This window comes from Amphiura filiformis, chromosome 5, assembly GCF_039555335.1.
Source record: "Amphiura filiformis chromosome 5, Afil_fr2py, whole genome shotgun sequence".
Classification (NCBI taxonomy): Eukaryota; Metazoa; Echinodermata; class Ophiuroidea; order Amphilepidida; family Amphiuridae; genus Amphiura; species Amphiura filiformis.
Window position 1 is genome coordinate 7,761,200 of NC_092632.1, and position 20,638 is coordinate 7,781,837.

Here is a 20,638-nt window from a genome sequence, read left to right on the forward strand (position 1 = left end):
AACCATTTTTGTTGAATGTTTTTCGATGATAATAATAAAAAAAAAGTCCTAGATGTTTATATCTAGTTTTAAAAGTAAGTAAAAAAAATTACCCCAATTGAGAAGTTACATTGTATGAGGCCCAACAGTTTCCATAATTCCAGAGTTAAGGCCAACCTTAAACCCAGCTCATACCTTTAAAGGGGGAACGAGTTGGCGCAGCGGTTGCCTCGCCTTGCACCACTGAGGTCCCAGGTTCAATCCCAGTGCCCAAGGCCTGTACGTGCACTTGCTCGCTCTCGCAGGTTTTCTCCGGGATCTCCGGTTTCCTCCTGCTTTCAAAATCGGTGATTAGTTGTTTGGTTATCAAAATATTCCTTAACCCAATGGAATTTGGGGAGCTGCAGAAAATGGGTTGATGTTACAATCTAAGTGTGGATAGGTTTGCGCCAGGTTCGGCTGCAACCAGCCTAGTTGATGCGATCTGATTGTGATGATTCACCAACGGCAGCGAAATTACAGCGCTTTGAATCCTCTGGAAAAATGCGCTATATAAATTCCGAAATTTATTTTATTTATTATTTCAAAGCCCATTATACCCTTAAACCCCAACATGTACCCTTAAACCCCAACTTGTGCCCTGCAATCCCAGCATTATACTCTTAAACCCAATCTAAAATTAAGTTCCTTTAAATCCCATTTGATGAACCCCAACAATGTATCCAATATGTGTCCTTAATCTCCATCACTCCGGCCCCTTAAACGTACTCCAACAGATACGAGGCATGGAGGGGGTATCAAAAAGTTCTAAGCTTCAACAAGAAGGCTTGTTAGTAGACTCATGGTTCCCAATTATTTTTCAACATAGTCCCTTGACCTCAATGCACTTTGTCCAACGGTGTTCCAGCATTCTGAAGGCCTCATGGAAGAAAGTTTAAATCGCAACACCCCGCCTGCACCCCAATGATTCCCGTGATTTCGGCACTCCCATGATTTCGGCAGCTGCCGAAATCCCCGGATTTTGCCAAGGCACCAAAATCTGAATTTTGATATTTTTTTACGATCGTCCAGATGAGCAAATCACTAAATGGGCCTTTAATAAAAGCCTGCCAAAATCTCGGGATTTCGGCAAGGAGACAATTTCGGCAGCGTCCAAAATCCCGGGATCCGAGATTTCGGCAGTAAATTTAGGTGCGATTTCGGCACAACACCAACAACCTCCTAGCGCAAGCTGTGCGCCCAGACTAGTATGAGCGCCTACCTGAAAGTGGATTAGCGCGCCCGCATTTTTAAAGATTAGTCTATAATTTATTTACAATGATGGCGCTATGATGTGTCATTATCAATTTTGAGGGGTACACTTTTTGCTGGGGACTAACGTTTCGAGAAGGGGTGTCCTCGGCCGTGCGTGTCTAAGAGATGCTAGGTCCTCGGTGTGTTGTTCACTGTGAGTTAATCCACGGGGGTGATGGGAGGCAAATACACTCACCACCGGGCGGGACTCAGCCCCGGGGGGGGGGGGGCACTCCCTATCAGAAATGGCAGGGATGTGCCTCGGCCATGTTAAAAATAGGGGCATTCAGGTCAAATGTACAATTACAAAAATATGGGGTCATTCAGTACACAACCTGAATAAAAATGAGGTCATTCGGTATGAAACTTTGAAAAAAGGATGGTCGTAACAAAAAGTAAAATGGGAGTCATTGAGTACAGGATTGCCAAAAGAGTATCATTAAGTACACATAAATAAGTGCCAAACTGCGTAAAAACAACTTGGCCACCTTAGAAATGTGAAAAATCTCATTATTTCTGGAGGAGAACACAAATACCACCTAAATTTGGGAATTAAAAGGGGGTCTTTGGGTATAGCAGGAAATAGAAAAAGGGGGGCATTGAGTACATGAATTTTTTTAAGGGGGTCATTGGGTAATAGGTAGGACCATAACACAAAAAGGGGGTCATTGGGTACAAGCCGGTTTCAAAAGGGGTCTATCCGAGGCACATGATGCATATCTGTCATGGAAGTGCCCCCCGGACTCAGCACACTGGTTCGATTGGTAATTTCAACTCAACGGTAGTACAAATTAAGCCCAGGCTTTTGCAGGCAGGGGGGGGGGGGGTTCTCTCAATCAGCAAACTAATCACGGTGGAGAAATCGCGACTAGTATAGATGTGGACCTTAATACCCTCTTAAACTGTAATGGAAGGAAAAGTGAACGATCCCTTGTAATTTGTTACATTTGAACATTTGTTACCCTGTGAAATAAATAACTGAGTGGACCTTTTTGTCGGTATTGTGGTAGGCCCAGAGAAGATGATTCTCATCTTCTCTGGGAAGGCCTATATCACTGTCACCACAATTGAATATTGACCCTGGTCTAATGAGGAGTGGCACCCCCGGTGGGGAAAATAATTTCTCTTTCATTTGACACCATTCGGGTGGTCATAATCTTTTTCGGGTGTTTTGATGTCACCCCGGGTGGATAAAAGAAGCAAAGAAGCAAGCAAGCAAGCAAACAAGCAAGCAAGCAAGCAAGCAAGCACGCATGCAAGCACGCAAGCAAACAAGCAAGTAAATCAAGCAACCAACCAACCAACTTAAAACCAACTTACACTTGAAACAAGACTTGAAACGGTGCAATTATTATTAGTTTCCTTGACATAATTATTTAAATTATGCCGTCCGTGATAGATGTATAACGCCCTCTTTTTTAAATAATGAAATCGTACTATTGAGGGCGACGCAGCACTATACTTTATAGAAGGCAGTATACAGATGGGGAGGGGGGCAACTTTTCCCCCGGGCTCAACAGGATATGGATGGAGGGTTCCTTCAGTCCAGGTTTAGGCCACAATGTCTTAATTGTGACCCATTTTAGCGTTAAACAAGAAATGTCTTTAAAAAAGACAATGCCACGGATGAAGATCATGTTTCATAATTTACATTGATATGCTGGTAATTTGTTTTATGTGTAAATTAATTTTAGCGTTAAAAAAGAACCACTAACCGATAAATGTGGATATCCAACTACTTTGCCCGCAGGGCTACAAAGAAGCACTGACCGAGAAATGTGGATATCCAACTACTTTGCCCGCAGGGCTACAAAGAAGCACTAACCGCGAAATATGGATATCCAAACAAGCTTATATTATACCTAAACTATAAATTAAATTAGCCCCCGAAAGAGGGCAGGGAATGAGGGGAATTATGAGGTAAAAAGTAAACAAAAAGCACGGTTAGGGTTTAGGGTTAGGGTTATAGTTTAGGGTTAGGACTATTATTATTATTATTATTATTTATTATTATTATTAACATTGAGCTTTAAAATGCAAATAAACGCAAAATATTCCACCTTGCATTTTGTGTTATATGTGACCGTCCACGGCGAATGAGCCGTAAATTCCTCCCCCGGTCAATTTTGTTTTATTTCATGTTTAAAAAATAAACATCATAAACTTAAAAATGGTATATCATTTGACTTCAAACTATATCCAGAAGCGGGGTTATGGTTTGTTAAACTTTGCTCCTTCAACAAAATTATAGCTTTTTACGTTTTTACATGCGTCTCTTTTTCCACATTGTTGGCAATAAATATCAAACAGTCATAATTGGCGGTCATTTCAAATCATCCCCAAGTCAACGAGGTTTAAGAAAGTTCTCTCATTGTTAATTGTTGGTTATGCATAGGCCTACCTGTACAAAATACAATGCCTGGTAACCCACCACTTGAACAGGATTTAGCAATATAAGCAAACAAAGACCAGAGCTATTAAAAGTTCTATAGCCATCTAAGGTAGAAGCTTATTATCCAATTCAACAATAGGATTATTGATTAGTTTTTGACTATCGAAATAAGACGGATGTCGGGCCAGCTTAAGTTACCGATGAATATGACCTTTGTACACATTTTACACCATAACTCAGAATACAATTTAGGGAATTTACGGCTCATTTGTGCTGCCGGGTCACATATAGGCCTACACGTAATTTGTAGAGAATGGGCTCATTGGGTTCTTTAAAAAAGAACCACTAGGCGACGGAAAAAACCCTGTTCTACGGGCGAACGGACCTTTCAAGTAGGTTCGGTCGGTCGGGCTTTTTTTTGTCGCCTAACCGCGAAATGTGGATATCCAACAGTATCCAACTAAAGTCTGCATGCACAAAAAGTAACGCAGCTGTTATAAGTACCCCTAGCTTCAGAACTATTGATTGTTTTCACGATATTTTAACATAAAAAGAAGGATGATTTATTTACGCGCATTTTAATACCCAATTTATCCAGTTTTGTTCAATATTAACAATACATCAGCGTTTTGAAAGGAAAATACCCGAATTTAAAAGTTGCAGTTATTTAATTCGTATTGATTTGAAGTAAGCGCGAAGATAATGGCGGGCTTTACGTGCTACAGTGATGGCATAATAGGGCCTAACCATTGTTTGATAGCTGTAAACTGCAACTTTTTTAATTCGTGTATTTTTCTTTAAAAGCACTACTGCTGTGTTGTTAATATTGAACGACATTTGACAAATGGGGTATCAAAATGCGCGTAAATAAATCATCCTTCTCTCTGTGTTGAAATATTGTGAAAACGATTATTAGTTCTGAAGCTATAGGCGTATTTATAACAGCTGCGTTTGTGCAGACAGGCTACAAAGAAGCACTAACCGCGAAATATGGATACCCAACAAGCTTTTAAAAACTATAAAATGCAAATAAAACGCAAAATATTCCACCTTGCATTTTGTGTTATATACACATAATTTGTAGAGATTTGGCTGTTTTTTAACTGATGCTGCATGTTGTCTGAAGCCCATGGGACCTCACTCATCAAACGTATGCATTTAAGGGATCTGGAATGAGCGTTTTGAGCGTTTCGACAGTATTTTTTGTGGGACATGAGCACATCAGACATATCGAATTGCATTCTGAATACGAAGAATGTCTTTCTGATATCAAATAATTTTCATTTTTGAAATTCACGATATAATACAAATTTTATGACAAATTATTAAAATTTGATATTTTTCACATTTTTGATATATAACAGTCCTCAAAGTAAATTTTATAAATCTAATGATATATTCTTAAAGTGTATGTAGCTGGGAGGAAAAGCCGACGATCAATTGAAAATTTTGACCATTCATATTGAAGATATGGATTTTTTCAATTGATCGTCAGCTTTTCATCCCACCTACAATACACTTTAAGTATAAATCATCAGATTTATAAAGTTTACTTCGAGTACTGTTAAATATCAAAAATATCAATTTTTAATCATTTGCCATAAAATGCGAATTTCAAAAAATCAAAATTATTTGACATTCTTCGTATTCAGGATGCAATTCGATATGTCTGATGTCCTCTAATGTCCCACAATAAATACTGTCCAAACGCTCATACCACATCCCTTAATGGCAATTATACACAATATAAATATACAGCACTAAAATATAATAATAGTTCTCGTCTAATCCGTCTATTAATAATCCATAGCCTTGAGCCTTCATTAAAAAACCCAATGTCTTGTATAAAAACATCTGCTAAATTCGGCTAAATATTGTTGACACCCCTTCCCCCCACCCCCCAAAAAAAGAAGTCCATAGTGGACCGCCATCGTCACAAGATAGGGGAGAGCGGGGAGTGTTCGCCCTCACAGGTTCGCCCACCCCTTGTTTCTCATCACTACGGCTATCGGGGAATTTGGTGATGGCAAAATTAGGTGATATAGGTCATTATAAACTTCTCATATTAGCTACGCGACATATAGAGGCCTTGCATGTGACGTATCATCCCGTAAATATGGCGGACTACTCAAATGCATTCAACAAAAGCATAATTGCAATATACCGTGACAGTTCGTCTCACACACATAACCCTGCACTACGATCAAATAGGTTGATGACAACATTTGATTGAATGGACTGCACTCCGCCATAACTACGGTGCTGAGGACACCGGTTCAAATCCTTTGTTTGGAGCCAATCGATAAAATGATGCAGGGCCTCTATATAGGGACGTGTTCATCGAACTACAGCCAAAACAAAAAAATTACACCAAAACGTAATTTTTTCTTGCATTAATAATGTTGTATTATCATTGATGCATAAATACAGATGGTTTTGATGGAAATCTGTATTGGGAACATATGGGATTTGTCAAAGATTTAATGCAGTTATAAACTCCTTATTCGATTTGTATTTTGCATACCTTGAAGAAAATGTGCACAAGGGGCACATTCGCCCTTTTGAGGGTGGGGCATGTTCGCCCTATATCTTTCCCGGGCGGACTTACCCCAAACTGGAGGGCAGACCTGCCCCATCAGCGTATTATGCAAATAATTTATAATTATACCATCAAACAAGGTAAAACTACTGAAAAGCATGTTTTTTAAAGTTACGTGGTATCAGCATTACTCATACCACCGTTAATGTCCTAATCCATAATCTCCCCGAAGTTGTAAACATGATACGTTTAAGCTCATTTTGGACCCCTACATTTTACCCTGACCCGACCCTTGCAACAAATTTAGTGACTCCCCAGAAGAGAATGAATGCCCTGTATACTCTTGCTAAATGTTTGGATTTAATATGTTATTGTTATGCAATGTTTAAACCTTTTTTTGTGATTAGGTGAACTTACCCCACCATATGGGCGAACCTGCCCCAATATGGGGCAAGTTCGCCACTTTGCAAAACTTTTTTGTTTGCTCTATCCTGTTGCTATTGTAAGGCCTATAGTTCTGGGATTGTGGCCGTATATAGCTAAGACATAGGGCTTTCACATGGGCTAATCAGGTCATCCCTAACCTTAAAATTGACATCGCTAGGCTGGTCAGAAAAATATAGGGCGAACACTCCCCGCTCTCCCCTACACTAGTATAAACGTAGTGGGCTAGGCTGTAAATTGATAATCAACATTACATCACAATTCCGCAATATATCATTGAACGTTGTTGAAAGTATTCCTTTTTGTCTTTTTGTTATTCATTTTATTCGTATTTTGTACTCATCAAACTCTTATTATTCTTTTGTTCTCTTTTTGCAAGTTGAATATTTGCAGCATCATATCCGGTGGTGCAGTTCAAGTTCTCGCGTGCTGCTATAGCACGCTTTGCATGATTGATCATGGTTTAGTCCAAGCTTCCTGTCCATGTGTTAGTATTAAAAAATGATTGTTTCTTTGGTATATTCAGAAAATGGAATTGAATAAATAAAAAAATAAGTAAATAACAAAGAGATTTGGTAAATAAAGAAGAATTTTTTTAAAGAGGGAAAACTTTTAAATATGGTACGGTGGAGTTATTCTTTCCACTTCCTGTCGAGAACTTGGACAATATTTTTAAATTTAATATTTCGAAATTTGAGCATTCTACATTTTGTGTTTTATAATGTGGTGTAAATCCGTGGTGTAATTAGATAGCCTAGATAGTGTTCCACATGGTTTTCAAAATTGAGTTTTGGAGTTCTTGGTTTTGAGTAAAATACCAATAATGATGAAAATGTAGGGGATTGTGATGATGTAGGCCTACATGTTACAATTTGTTCATATAGGAAGACCACAGCCCCACAGGACCCGTTTTTTTTAAAATTGAATTTTGACCAACTTTAACAATTTTTCACCAAAAATTGTTGAAAAATGCTCGAGTTTGCACTAAAAATATCATAACAAACCCTGAAGTAGGTCAAAATTAAAAAAGAAAAGAAAAATGGTTCCAAGATATTTATATATCTAGTTTTTCAAAATAAAAAAACAACACAAATTTTACTCAAGAAATTTTTGTTACGGTGCCGAAAAAATTTGGCCCCCCCTCCCCCAAAACTGAGCATTTGTGCCCAAATTCATGAAATTTGACTTCAAAAATGTATTCATCAAGTCACTTCCATTCTAAATATGTATACTTTTTATGAAGGTGGCACTCGCTGGAGTTCCGAAAGCTCAGCCCTCTGAAAAGGACTTGGGATCAAACCTTTAATTTTAATTTGTTTACACCGTCGCTGAGATCACTGAATAAAGTATAGAAATTAGCTTAACATGTATTTTTGAATGGGCTTCAACTTTGTCAATACTGCTGTTTACCTTAATTTTTGCCAAACTTCATTTCAAAAACACCTAATACTAAAAATTAACGTATTTCCCCCTTTAGATCAATAATACAATTTAACCATAGAACCACGAAGTTTTTTATCCGTCATAAAAAAACGCACGCGCTTACGCCCAAACGACCTAAGCTAATCGTAGATCCATCCTTTGCGCTCATTTTAGTGATACAATTTTTACCCCAGCACCCTACCCGGGGGTATACATGTAGCCTGTAGGACCAGCCATCAAAGATGACCATAAAAAAAAAGGGGGGGGGGGTGAGGCCACAATGATTTTCATTTCACTCTTATGAAATTATTCCAAGAGCTACTGATTTTTTACTTGTTAGTTAGGTGAAAATAGTTATTTCCTTTCATATTTATAAAATTTGGTGAAAATTTTATAGAATTTTTAGTCGAAAATCAATTTTGCCTATACTTTTTGTACATAGCCAGAATTTCCAAAATTTGCATGGCTCACATTATGACGTCATAGCGACATTATGTGGGAATGTTTGTACTTATTTTGGTATCACTGGATAGAGGAGACCCATAGCTATACATGAGTTAACGGTATATAACGTTCATAATTATTAAAAGTTAGGGGGGATTGTTGCAACCCCCTCCTTCATAGTCCGTGTTACAAAATAGCGCTCAGTATTATTAGTTCTCATGGTTCTAGGGTTTAAATTAATATATTTGTTGATTATGAGGTGTTGTATAATATAAAGAGGCTGTTATTTTCTTCGGAGGGGAAATGAATAGTCAATTTGAAGTAAGTATTGTAATCCTATCGATATCATGCTTAAATTTACCCCAACCAATGCAACAGAGAGAACTAGCTTGAGCACCTCTGCATAAAACAAGAATTGAATCAAAAATATATTTAGAAACTTTACTAAAGTAATGATTAATCCTACCCGTGAGTGATGTAATCTAGTAATAAAATCTGAGTCACGATATTTTCATACTTTTAAATATAACACACGGTACAATCAGAGGTAAGATTTTATGTATTTTATTTCATTATACATCAACAATATTCATTAATTAGACAGAAAGCTCAACAATTTGAGATGCATACACCAATTAGTTCAAGGATCAGTTCCTACTAGTATGGTAAACCCAATACCGGTAACACTTTATGGGTTTAACCATGATACAAGTCTATATATATATACTACATGTATATATTCTAAATGAAAGGGCAACAATCACATTTTCTATCAGTTATCTACTTAAAACATTCATTCATTGTATAAAATCATATTTCTATGCAAGATTACTTGCATATAATAATATGGGAATGTAGCTAACTATATTCACGAAGAAATGTGGATTATATACTACTACACTGAAGTCACCATAAAAGTACACCCATTTAGTAATTCATTTTATATACTACAGTAATATTACAGGGTTTTTATACGAAAATAAGATCTGATCGAAAACAAGTGGCAGTGTGTTGTGAATACGTTGAAAATAAATAACATGTATATAGATGTAGATGATTGACTTGTTAATCACTGAAAGAAAAAAAGCAAAACAAGCGAATAACTGATAGTTTTGTACGTTAAAACTTTACACACAGAAGCAGGACAAGATGAAAATAAGCTATCGTTTTTTATTCTAAAAAAAGTGAACTAAAACAAGATAAATTCTTTAGAACGCAATGAACGAAAATACCCAAAACTTAAAATTGACCGATACACGGTTTACGAATATACATGTATAAAATAAATAATAAATATATATGAAATAAATAAAAATCTCTATTTATAACAGCGAATGTTTCACACTCAAAATAAATAGCAAATTAATGGGTCAGCATGATTGTTGTTGTATTTTCTCCTACAACAATCATGTAAGCTCACATTACACAATACTGACATAATAACATGGCGGGGATGGGAGGGGTCACATTGTTTGACAAAAAAACGGAATGAAAAATGACATAAATTTGAGGCCAGGTTTTAAAAAAAATATCGCAATGCTCCTTTTGTATATTTTGGAGAATAAATATCATGCAACTTGTCTGCTTAAAAGCTCCCAACAAAAAATATTTACATAATATTTTATCTTGAATAAGTATGCTCTCACAGAAATATAAACAACCAACTTACAAAATAGTTTAACTTGATTCTTTATGAACCAATTAATAATACGGAAGACCAATGTTTTTTTTCAGTTCTGTAAATATTCAATAAATTTGTTCCAAATTAACATTTTAATTTTATATAAAGTGCAATCATAGTGAAGTGCAATAACCCTCTGGTCAACATTGACGGGGCAACTTTCTAAAATTATCTCATTGCTTCATCACGTTGATTGTTTTGTGACTACAAGTTGCAGTGACTCCTCAGTGAGTCACAAAAACCAGGTACCCTGTCTGTGCAAAATGGCTTGTAACAGAGCCGACAATGAGTGGGTGGATGGATGTATGGCACTAAACAGAGTACTTGAACAAGTACAGTTACTTGCTTTAAAGAGATCACCACACTTTGTTTTATACAATTATTGAATCTTATGATTGCTTTTATCTTGTTATGTGAAAAATAAATGATATTGCATACTATAAGCGTGCGATTGTTAAATTTGGCATTACAGATTCTGTTAATGAAAAAGGCATGATTCTGAATTTTGATTCTTGTAGTTTAAGGTAAGACAGGCACTTCTTATTTTTTTCTTCTTTTTAAATATAATGTATCAAAAACGTTGCGAATTATGACCACAACAAACAGCTTCAGAAAACTATTACAAAAATGTCGCATATTTTGAAACAAATGCGAGCAGGTATTTTGGCTTAGAAGACATAATGGTGATTGGTGAGTAAACCGTGAGTTGCTACGACTTTTTACATTGTCAGTAAAAAAAGAATTTATGTAAGGTTGTTAACCTTACTTCATTATCATACAAAGCTTCCCGCTTACAAAATGATCTGTTCCACATCATCTCTCCCTGAATATAAATAATTCAAAACCTGATCATCACAATCATGATTTTGATTTTTTTAGTTTACAAAACGTAAATATTGCACTTGGTAAAACAACTTTTCCCCATAAATATCACGAGTATCATTCTTTCTAGAACTAGAAAACAAAACAATTGAATGTTTTGTGTTGGTATGGTAACAAAGGAGAGAGCCGTGGATTGAATACAAGATTTGACTAGAAGTGAAACGTTTTTAAAATTGCTAGATATAAGCTACTCGATATCTATAAAATGGTGAAAGTAATAAATATCATAAATATGAATGCATTATTAAAGTAATTGATTACTTCTACAATGTGGAATAGTTTTGAAACCTCCGGAATGTCCAAAATTTTGTTATCAATTTGATCACATTCTGGGCACAATCACTTTGTTACCCATGAATACATTAGTTTAGCAAGGATCCCTTGCTGTTCACACATTTCAATTTCATCCCTTGCATCATTTAAACAAACCAATTAATTGTTTTAGTTTAGGAGTTTAGGATGTCATTTTGCATTGAAGGTTAATGCCAAATAAACAGACTTTCAATGACATTAACTGTACCCGGTAGTTTTGGTAAAGTTAAATTTGAACACTGCATTATATTACACATGAAATGCAGTTAAATATTTGAATACAATAAGCTTTCATTAATGCACCATTCGTGATTGATTGTGACTTTAAACACATTTTCTTTTAACATTGGAATTTATGTCAACAAGGCCAATAATTACAAAGGTTATTATTTCCTTCATAAATTGGCTATAATAATTTATAATTGCAGGATAAAACGTCTGCAATTTTACAACTGCAGCAATGTTGTGGTCTTTGCACCTGGACTTCGAAGATTTGGTTCACTACCTGGTTCTCTCTTGATGTTGATACCATTTGTGTTGGCATGTGCATTACCATTTGATGTGTCCATTGTTTCACCTGCAACAAGTACTTCGTAGCTGCTTAAACTGTTGAAAACACTTGTTGGGGTAACTACTTCTGTTATTGGTGTATCAAGACTAGTAGATGTACTGCTGCTACTGGTTGTAGTTGTTGTCTTTCCTTGGTTGCACGGTTTGTTGGATTTAGTATCATGACTACACATGGCTTTATGGGCTTCTAAGATGAACTCAAGTTGTTCCTTCTGTTGTTGGAGTTTTGTAATTTCTTGTTCCAATGTGGCATTCTTTTCTTCCCAATCTTCAGTTTCCTGTAATGATAAAATAACAAAATACAAACATCGTTTAGTTACCAAAGTCTTAATCCATGATAAGAGACAAAACGAACCTGTTCTGTATTAACGAGGGACCACTATCTTGAATAAACAAATCTAAATTTATTCTATTGATTTGGTGTTTGTGTGAACAAGTGTCAAACGTCATTGTTTGAATTAGGCCGACTAGATTCCTCCACAGATATTGGAACCATATCTGTGATTCCTCAGATTACATATTACCCTACTTGCCTAGCATTATTAAACATTAATACAATGCCAGAGATATCCTGTTCTTTTCACATTTTGCGTGATATACTTGTTTACTTGAACATCATTATTAGTTGGGACATAAGCCAGAGAGTGTATTACAACACTTCAGATAGAAAATCATTTACAACGCAATACTTTCGCGACGTAATAATTTCGGCACAGTTCCAATATTAATTTCCCTCCAATAATTAAGAGACATATGATTTATAATAAATATCATAACTATCAGGAACATATTTCTTTTCTAAGAAATGTTATTGTTTTGTTTCTTGGTGATGTGAGAAAGGAATAATTCTTACTTCAACAAGGGTATTGGTATGGTCTACTCGTCTCTGTCTGCATTTAGCAGCAGCAAGCTTATTTCTGTCTCGTCTAACACGCCTTTTTTCTCTTTCTTCAGGTGAAAGCTGTATAAAGGAGAAAGAATACAACAATAGTGGAATTGTAAATAAGTTGTTTTGAATATTATATTGCTATCATGTCAATAGTTGTTTTCTAGTTATATACACACGCATACAATATAGTGGCATATGGGTACTATATAAATCGACCTTGAAATTGCCCTTGGCATGACCTTTGTTGTATAGCTCAACTAAGCCAAGAACTAGAGACAGTATATTCAGCTATGTGAAGGGCAATATACATGTATTGTACATGTAGTTTTATTATGTTGGTATTTAAATAACACCAATATGAACGAGAGAACTCTAGCTGGGTCACTTTAATACGGGCCAATATATTTTTCATCAATTAGGGCCTATAAATTTAAAAAAAATGGACTTCAGACTATCTAATTATATTTTTTCTCGTGAAAAACTAAAATGTTCTCACGTCAACTAACTTCCCACTTATTTAAAGCTTTCTATTTTAAATTTTATTCCCTACATACAATAAAATAAATCATGGGCAGAGTTATTCGAAGGACTCTGGGAACTTCAACATGCATAGTATGGAAAATGACACAGCCTTTTTTAACTAAATTTATATCTCCGGTCCTATAGACTTAAACTCTAATGAAGGGTTTCCTGATCGAATTAGACCAACAATTAACGACGATGACAAGACGATAGACTAAACTCTATACTTAGTTTAAGCTTTCTATTCTTGATAGTTATAAAAAAAGATATAGGTACCTTGGAAAATGTGATTCATAATTAGTAATATTTTGTAACAGGAATACTTCGGTATCTACAGATGGTTTTGACGAATAACTTTATATTACAAATATAGTATAGCACTATAATAGCCTATTAAAATGCTCAGATTCAGTATTTTATGTCTAAAGGAAAATTTGTAAAGTTTGTGATAGTGTGATACAAGTGATTTAATTACTAGTACCTAAACTAGGTAAGTCCATGGATATATGGTAAAGTCCAACGTGAAGTATGCTTATGAGCAGCGTGTGGGTGTTTCGTGGAATGTATGGCAAAAATGTCAGGAATGTGGGATATTTGTGGGGTAAATATCCTTGTAAATATTGAGAACAGGTACCCATTGCGTTCCGGTTAACCACCTCAGGCGGTCAAGGAAACAGATTATGAACACTGTTGCTTTTCCTGGAAATCCTGCGGCCTGAAGTTCATTTTCCTTTTTGGTCACAACCCAGGGTCACAACTCACTAATAAATGATAAAAATATAACTATTCTGACACTTGTTTGGGCCATATTTGACAATTTGGACCTTAATGTACTATGTGATAATGACTCATAGTATTTGAGCAATAGATGCATCTTTATTGAAATGCATCGTTTTTGGTGGTGATCAAATTCCGAACACCTTTCTACAACTAGTTCCGGACATTTTTGCCACTGGATGGAAGTCCAAATAAAAGGTATGAATTAAAATGGTTGCATATCCTATGGTGATCAAATTACCACAATTTCCTAAACCAATTGACCTCCTGAAGACCTGTTATTGATTGCACAAAGTTTACCTTGTTGAATAAATTGCAATATTATAAGCCTCAATTTATAATCTAGTAAAACAACATTTTGCAACATTTGCAGTAAACTCACCTCATCGTCTTTGATCCTTCTCCTTCCTGGGCCACCTGAAATTCTGATAAGATCCAATTCATTGACGACTCTTCCGCCAAGACTCCTGGGCATGGTGTTCACAACAGATATTCCATTGCTAGGTCTGGTAGTTACCATAGCGTAGCTGTTCATGTTGTTATTTGAAGAAGAGACAGTAGGAGGGACGAATGATCCACCATGAATACTGTTCTGGTTGGCTCCAAGCCATCCGACATTGTTCAGGGATGTCGGTGTAATCACCGACGTTGGGATAGCATGTTGGTATGTTGTTGTTATAGGAGGGGCGTAGCTTGAAATGTCCATGATGTCTTCAGATGCAGTGTAATCCTGTATAAAAAGAGAAAAACAAACAAAATTGTATATCATAAGTTATCAGAAGTCAAATATGACACAATCATTTTAAAACTGTAACTTGGGTAGCCATATCTAAGTTTAATAGCCATAGCAAAGTTTGATAGCCACAGCAAGTAGACTCACCGCCTCAACTTTAACTATCTTGGCAGCTGTTGGATACATTGTCACAAGAATGTCCTGAGTAAGAAAAAAGGGGAGGAGCAAACTTTGATAAAGAGGGGGCTTTAAAGAAAGTTATGCGGCTCACTAAGGGTGAAGTCATCCAGTCATCCACTGTGAATACCGCATTACTGCAAACAGACACAAGTATGAAGCAGCACGGGAAGCAGCAGAAAGTTCCAAGTCACGATGGTAAAGAATACCAAGTCTCAAGTTAACGTTACAAGCAAGCTGTATTAATGAAGGCTGTGAAAAGTACCTCTTCCGCCCTGTGGAGATCCGTCGGCGGAAGTTTCATGATTTGTATTTGGCAGGGGGCACGTGCACGTGCTAAAGTCACTATTTAAAAAGTTGAGAATATGTATATGCTTACGTCACAAACATGGGGGCGGATTCAGGATCATAATGCTGGGTGGGAAATAGGTCTACCTAACGTGTGGTGCGAGGTCATCGATCATGTCGCGAACAGGTAACCCGCTCTCTTCAACCATGAAAGTAGAAGAAGAGAATGCATGTGTGTGAGTCTTGTGATTCAATTAAAATGTCAAGGTAATACTAGTAGTACGTTATGTTGCAATCATTACCCAATATTTACAAGAACGCACGTGATAAAGAGCACGTGTTAAAGATGGGAACTATCCATCTGGTGTGATGTGGTGCAGACATCTAATAATTATAGATGTTCAAATTCAATTAAAATGTCAAGATCAGTAATACTAGTACTCATCATAGTACGTTATGTTGCAATCATTACCCAATATTTACAAGAACGCACGTGATGAAGAGCACGTGTTAAAGATGGGAACTATCCATCTGGTGTGATGTGGCTGATATACCACAGCACAGATCTGATACCAACCCAGTACATCTTGTGCGATGGTAACTTTTGAGATAAAAGAGGAATCACGACATCGTCATGAAATTGTTGTATTGTATATTTCATGATTTCAGAAGACCTTTTACATAAAGGGTCAACCATCCGCTATAAACAAAAAAATATTAAATCATTGGCGAGCAATAGTTGATGTAGTGATTGCATCATTGTACACAAAGATGATGTCATCTTTACAGCCCTGGATGAAAGACACTCACCTGCACCTCGGAGTCAGCAGGGATAGCCCCAGTCGCCATTGTTGTTAGTACATCGTTGAGATTCTGGTTGTCTTCTTGTGGCATCGTGATGTTTGGGTACATTCCACAGAAACCGGTTTCAAATACTTTCGCTTTCTAATAGAAAAAAAATGAATATTAAAATCACTTCCGTTGTATTGTACTTCCGCAGTCAAGAAGATGTTGAATGAATGAAATATAGCTAGGGGTTTCCTCGGTCTGAATTTTGGTGTGTCACAGGATGAGTCATACAACGTAGTATGGGTGTTTCCCGAGCTGGCTTGGGTTATATGCTTTTCATGCTATCGCCAAAACTATCGTACTGCGCATGCACACACCCGAGCTAAATTCGGAAGTTAACAAAGGATTGCTTATAAATAATTAACTACCCCACGCGAGGTATGACCTTCAACACTAGTCGTCTGGAACAAAGCGGATCGGGCGAAAAAACACTCGTTTGCACCGGATTTTGGCATATCATGGCCCAGAATAATCTAGAAAATTATTGCAAATGTTGTATATTTGCTGAATGTGTAAGCTTTATTGGGAATAATGGTGCGATATGTTAGAATTTGACCAATATACCATGGAAATTTCTGGAAAAAATATCTGTAAATTAAGATGGCCGTTGCTATGTTTATCTTGTGACGTACATAAACAACGCTGGCTCTGTGGCGCTTTTGTACGTTTCACATATCAATGTATAGGTGACCTTCATTGATATAATGTGGAAGAGATGCTAACCTTTCACCGAAATATGTAAATTTGTGACGTAAAAATCGAGCGAGTGAACTCGCTGCACACAATATAACACTATGTGTTGTAGCTACAGTATCCACAACATTGGTGACGTTGTGGGGATTCCGTATTCATTAGATGAAGGCCTCGCGAGAAATGCTCATTAAATATGCTAAGTATCTTTCCAGGAAAGGAGACTAGCATCACGTCGATATGTATTTCGGTGCATCATTAGCATCTCATGAAAATATTAAGCAGTAACTAAAAGATGCCGATGATGTAGTGGATGAAAATGGAATTTGCAAGAGCGCAGATGCCATGGCATTTACGAGAGTAAAACCGACGGCAACCGAACGAATCCGATTTTAGATGTGTTATCATCTCACAGCATCTGCCATATTGAATTCAATTATTATGATGTTACATCATGTATCATTGATGATTAAATCGTGACTACTGACTTATATTTTATCATCTTAAAATTGAAATTTTTACAATGGTCAATGCCCAGGGTCTATTAATACTATAGGCCTAGAAAATAAATTTAAATAATAACACAAAATGCGGAATGAAATAAAATAACTTCAATGAAGTAATACACGCTATGTCTCAGCCTTTGTTTATTATCTAGTATTAGTATTACTATTACTAAGGGAAATAGTAAGATTTTAAGTACTCTTGAAAGCTGATGAAAAGCAGGTCTTGGATCTGATATTAATAATTATGCATGTTTTGTATATAAGCCTACTATTTAATTCATTTATTGTATGAATTATTATTATTATTATTAGTGTTATTATTATTATTATATTATTATTATTATTATTATTATTAATGATTATGATTATTATTATTATTATTATTATTATTATTATTATTATTATTATTATTATTATTATTATTATTATTATTATTATTATTATTGGCAATGATATAGGAGATTAATATTGTAGATGTTGTCAAGAAGCTGGAAGGTAGAGCAACATAAATAATTTTTTTAATTGAAGTCCCAGTAAACACAAATTACTTTACATAAAACGTTTAATGTCGGGTTATATATAAGTACAAAACGTTTAAATAACATTCAGAAAACATGTTTGAAAACTTGATGCTAAACATTCCAGCATTAAGTGTTGACAAAATATTTTGCACAAATGTTTGCCCAAACATATTTTGCAATAACATTTTGACAACATTAAAAAAAATATTAGGCCTATTGTAGAGGTTTTTTTTCACATGAAACGTTTTGTTTAGGCCTATAAACACGTTTATGTTTTAAAAACATTTTTGTGTTTGCTGGGGTATTGAACAACACTACTTTTTTATATATATATATACAATAACAATTTTATTTGATTATTACTTAAAATTTATAAGCAAAAAGTAAAACAGGAGAAGAAAAGTGAAAATAACATTAAATAAAAGATTAAAACATAGTACTTCACAAATAATGATATCAACAACATAATCATGATAATTAATTATCGCACATAATACAAGCAAAGTAAACTACTTAAGATAATTTATTAACACATACCCGTCTGTACTTCATTCAAAATTAAATGTAGTCAGTAAGTTGAAGATCTGATAATTGTGCTTTGGTTGCAAGTTAACTTCCGTACCTGTCGCACTTGGTATTTGTTACATATGACACTTCAGTAACAGTATCTCAGTTTTAAGTATCGGTTAATGAAGTTAGTTCATTATCATGTAACCAATCAGCAGACAGTAGATACTAATACTTACTAATTCTTTAGTTTGCCATTGGTTAATATAGTGAATAGGCTATACAATACACTATTACCCACCCGCTCTATCAGTGACTGGAATTCCGCCTACGCAGTTCTGAGTAATAGCTGACAAACAAAAGGTATAATTGTTCCAATCAGCATTTTATCAAAGCATTTTGGAATGTCAGCTCTGTCATCTGTGTTTATAGGCAAAGACATTCCAATGAGCTACCACTATACCACGCCCGAAATTGTACACACCCACCATGGTCCATCCTAAACCACCACGCCCACACCCAGAATTGTTTTGGTATACAATGTATTGCTATTTGCAACCAATAACATAATAATTTACATTAATTAAAACGTGTCGACGTGTGTAGATCTATAATAAAAGGTATTACATGTGCTACACATCTGCTCTTGCCACGACCAATGCAAAATATTATAAGCTGAAGCCAAGTTGCCCATACGCCTATCTTTCTATTTGGGTGAAAATTCAAAAGGATGATTATTTTATTCATACCAAAGACGCGCTGTGCCAAAGACGTTTAATATTCTTCTACCTTCCTTGATTGTTATTGTTTTGAAATTGAAGGTTGCTCTGTCCTTTTGCATGACAGTGGATCCATGTGATTGTGATACTACTTGATCATGGCAATTTGACACGTAATTCAGATCGGAATGTGGTTGTGTTGTTGTGGTTTGTTTTCATCAGCATTGGGGGATTCCCTTTTTCCACGTGGAGTTTGTTTTGCTGTCAAACTACATGTAGACTAAAGTGACATTTAACTTTTTCCAAGGTTAAATTATCTATCATGTTATTGTTATTGAATGAAGAAGGGGAAGTATACTGACTGGATTGGTACTAGTTAGTTTTAATTATGAAAGTAATCTGAACAGTTTACAGTTAGTTACATGTATATACTTTTACATAACAAATATGTCATAATACATGTACTAGTTTTGTTTTCTCCGGTGCTTTGTAAATGTAATTAGGCATATACCTTAAATGATATGAATAGGCCTACATGTAATAATATAATAATAATAATAATAATAATAATAATAATAATAATAATAATAATAATAATAATAATAATAATATTTAAAAATTATAATAAAAATTATAATTATAATAATAATGATGATGATGATCGGTCATGCATGGATGAAATGTACGACGACGTAATCTTACTTCTGCATGGACATCATAATTGATCGTAGAATACTTTGAGTTTAAATAATAATAATGAAACATGGAATTAATTATAATTTAAGTTTTTTTTAGTTTTATCAATATTTTACACTTACCGTGTTATCATCGTTATTGGTGAATAAAAAAGGTGTTAAACCCATGATTTTATCTCTGTGAGTACAAAATGTAGAGTCATACAGTACACATTGTTCACAATAATTCCATTTATATGAAGAATAAATTCCAAGCGTCTCACCTTTATATATGAGGTTTACCTGTAAGTGAGTATTTCGAAGTCCAACGTGATAATTTTGCTTAAAATAGTAAAGATGGTAAAAGGGATTTCCTACTTTCTGTGTCCTTAAAAAACTGTTCAAAGAATGACTTGGCGGATTTTTCCCAGTCTATTGTTTCTCTGTAGACTTTTGTATTGCTGAAACCAATTGTAGCGGAAAACAATTCATTGAACTGTCAAACTGTTCGAGTATTCAGAAACAACACAAACTCAATATCTATACTTCCGGTATTCCCGCGAGGTCATAATGTATTAGCAATATTCAATAATAATAATAATAATATTGCATACTTGAAATGAGCACAATGAAATGATGAATAACATGCAGTGACTGAAGTTGAAGTGGAAGGAAACTTTTTCTTACTAGTATTGTACTTTGCTGACTCAGCAAACATTATTGCCAATATTGGCAAGTATAAAGGACAAAAATATGTTGGCCCTATATTAAAACACATGCACATGTGACATATTTAATATTAGAAAGGATAGAAAAGCCGTACTGAAT

General features: G+C 35.3%; 1 protein-coding gene across 4 annotated transcripts; it reads right to left on the minus strand.

Moving 5' to 3' along the window:
- Positions 1–9,061: 9,061 nt before the first annotated feature.
- On the minus strand, positions 9,062–20,073 carry LOC140152559 (uncharacterized). 4 transcript variants are annotated; one of them, XM_072174947.1, is made up of 5 exons: positions 19,955–20,073; positions 16,155–16,289; positions 14,529–14,876; positions 12,812–12,919; positions 9,062–12,236 (listed from the first exon to the last, which is right to left on the minus strand). In XM_072174947.1, exons 1-5 carry the CDS (start codon positions 19,997–19,999, stop codon positions 11,835–11,837), a joined length of 1,038 nt encoding a protein of 345 aa, XP_072031048.1. In that variant the 5' UTR covers positions 20,000–20,073; the 3' UTR covers positions 9,062–11,834. The 4 variants fall into 4 exon arrangements, with proteins under 4 accessions (XP_072031048.1, XP_072031049.1, XP_072031051.1 ...); XM_072174948.1 differs by lacking the exon at positions 19,955–20,073 and adding an exon at positions 18,448–18,563; XM_072174950.1 differs by lacking the exons at positions 16,155–16,289; positions 19,955–20,073 and adding an exon at positions 15,151–15,304.
- Positions 20,074–20,638: the final 565 nt, after the last annotated feature.

Bases quoted from the DNA above. Each gene is read 5' to 3' on its own strand.
- LOC140152559 (XM_072174947.1), bottom strand. From the start codon at position 19,999: ATGGGTTTAACACCTTTTTTATTCACCAATAACGATGATAACACG. The intron at 16,290-19,954 runs GTAAGTGTAAAA...TTTTTCTATTAG, and splicing joins CCAATAACGATGATAACACG to AAAGCGAAAGTATTTGAAAC. The intron at 12,920-14,528 runs GTGAGTTTACTG...TCCTTTATACAG, and splicing joins GAAGGATCAAAGACGATGAG to CTTTCACCTGAAGAAAGAGA.